At 37.2% G+C, this 2458-nt stretch overlaps 1 protein-coding gene across 1 annotated transcript in view; it reads left to right on the top strand.

Annotated features, from left to right (window-relative positions):
* Positions 1 to 2458, top strand: part of prpf3 (PRP3 pre-mRNA processing factor 3 homolog (yeast)) — a 21842-nt gene that overhangs the window by 3507 nt on the left and 15877 nt on the right. Inside the window, exons 3-4 of the mRNA XM_014004701.1 lie at positions 1821 to 1951; positions 2045 to 2212. Of these exons, the coding sequence (XP_013860155.1) occupies positions 1821 to 1951; positions 2045 to 2212 (299 nt within the window). The remainder of the gene's footprint in view (positions 1 to 1820; positions 1952 to 2044; positions 2213 to 2458) is intronic.

Here is a 2458-nt window from a genome sequence, read left to right on the forward strand (position 1 = left end):
CTTCCAGCACCTTGTTGAATCTATGCCACGAAGGATTGAGGCAGTTCTGAAGGCAAAAGGGGGTCCAACCCGTTACTAGCGTGGTGTACCTAATAAAGTGGCCGGTGAATGTATGTATATATATATATATAAATGCCACAGACATCTTCGTACTAGGCTACATACAGAATATCTACTATGTTCTGCTGGAATGTGACATGATTTGTGTCATTTGAAGCCGTGATGGATTGTGTACAAACTAATACAGGATCAGAATAGTTAAATGTATACTTCTCATCCAACCACAATTAAATTTACTCTTATCCAGGACGTACAGTGTATCAGGATAATATTTTTTAACAACAACAAGCCATAAAGAAATAGGAGTAACAGCTTTCTACTTCTTACTTTTTTTTAAAATGCAATGAGTAGAAAGTACAGGTAATTGTGTAAAAATGTAAGGAGTAGAAGTAAAAATTAGGCTAAAAGTAATTACTCAAAGTACAGATAGTCAAAATTTCTACTTAAGTACAGTAACAAAGTATTTGTACTTATTTTCAACTCTGTAGGCAAAGATCCAGCTAAAATAATAATTAAATCATAACAATGTGAATCACCCACCTTATAAATGGACTTGGATAAATGCGCTGCCCGATCCTGGTCAGGTTTTTGTGGTTTTATTTTTTTCGCTCGTTTTCATGCTTACCCTCTGCTTAGCATTTTGAAATCTATCTTAAAGTTTTATCTAGTTTGTTTTCTGCTTTGGTTTGAAAAATCATTGTGAAATTGTGAGGCTCACTGTGTTTACGGAGCTCCGCACTTTTTTTGTTATAATGGAAGTCAATGGAGCACTTGCTTCATAATTTTCAGCCTTTAAAGACCTCTAAATCCTTAATGGATGGTCCGATTAAAAAATAAATAGTTTTAGCATCTGTACACAAGAGCCTTACGAGTACAAAAAGGAAAAACAGCTCTAAAATAAGTTTGAAAATTATATCAAAGTCCTTACCTTGTACAGATTCTGTCATACATATGATGTCAACAGAACGTTGATAATTATTTAAGGCTGGGACTAAAACATATTTAAGGATGTCTGTTCTGGTACCAGAACTTTAACAGTGACACCCTGTTAGATAGTGGGGGCTTTTAACACCAGCGGGATCTAGTTTTTAAATTGTATGTTTTTGTTTTTAAACCGTTTTTAATCACTTTTTATTATGTTGTTGTTTTAATGTACAGCACTTTGTATCAGCTGTGGTTGTTTTAAAGTGCTTTATAAATAAAGTTGGTATGGTATGGTATATGTGGGTTGAGCTTTCTTTCCCTCAGATCTCCTCACGTTGAAATCCCGGGGAACACGTCTGGCAGTTTATGGTCTTTGCTGTGAACATGGTATTTCTGTATGATTTCAGGTAAAATCGATGTGTTACAGAAAGTATTTAGGTAGGTGTCAAAAGTCAAAGTGATGTCCAAGAGAACATTTTACCTGACGGATGGTTGACTGTACTTACAGTGCAGGTAAAGTGAATGATTATTGGTCATATTTAGCTCAAATTTACATTACTTCTCAGTCGTCTCTACCGCAGTTTTCTTTCTGGTTAAAAAAAGAAAAAAGTTTCCACTGATATATTTCAACAATCTAAATCCTCTTTAAGGTAAAATTACATTTTAAAAGATTTATTAATCCCAGTCTTCCCTGCTGTACAAATGTGCAATAAGACAGACAGAGCTGTTGTCCCTTTATGTGATTCCAGAAAATCCCTTTTTTAAATGTTTTGCTTGATCAATAATCAGATTAGGACTAGATTTCGGTTCATGACTTCACGTTTGTTCGCCCTCAGACCAGCTGCGTCCCTTCCTCGATGACTCCGCCGGAGGTTTTGTGGAGCGTCTTTTTGAAGCTCTCGAGGAGAGCCGCAACTCCCGCGGCAACAAAGGAGCGGGAGAAAAGAACCGCAAGAGAGAGCTGAAGGTACCAAAGGTCTAATTTTTGTTTTGGATTCGTAAAATTAAACCTCAGATGTTTGATTTCTGATGATTTGTTGGTTTTGCTGTTTGAACTCAGGATGTTTTTGGAGAGGAGGTCGACTCCAGTGCCTTGAAAGCAGCTCCCGAGGCGGCCGACGGGACGAGCGTGAAGTGGAAACGGGTCCATCGCTTTGAGGAGGTCGAGGAGCCTGAGCTCGTACCTGGACCTCCGTCTGACAGCCCGGGCATGCTCACCAAAATGCAGGTGCAGGACCGGTGGTGCCGCACACACGAGTTTCGTCTTTGTGAGCCATCATATCGAAACGAGGATTAAGTCAAATTTTATAAAAATGACCTAATTACATTTTCATATTCTTGGCTTTAAAGGGATCCACGATTAGTTGTAACATTAAACTTTATTTGATAAACATATATTTTAACTGTAAAATAAAGACTGAAAAAAAATGCTGTAGGCTGTTTAGTTTTGTAAATTTTTTAAAATATATTTTAA

Source organism: Austrofundulus limnaeus, unplaced genomic scaffold (genome assembly GCF_001266775.1).
Source record: "Austrofundulus limnaeus strain Quisiro unplaced genomic scaffold, Austrofundulus_limnaeus-1.0 Scaffold26, whole genome shotgun sequence".
In the NCBI taxonomy this organism is placed as follows: Eukaryota; Metazoa; Chordata; class Actinopteri; order Cyprinodontiformes; family Rivulidae; genus Austrofundulus; species Austrofundulus limnaeus.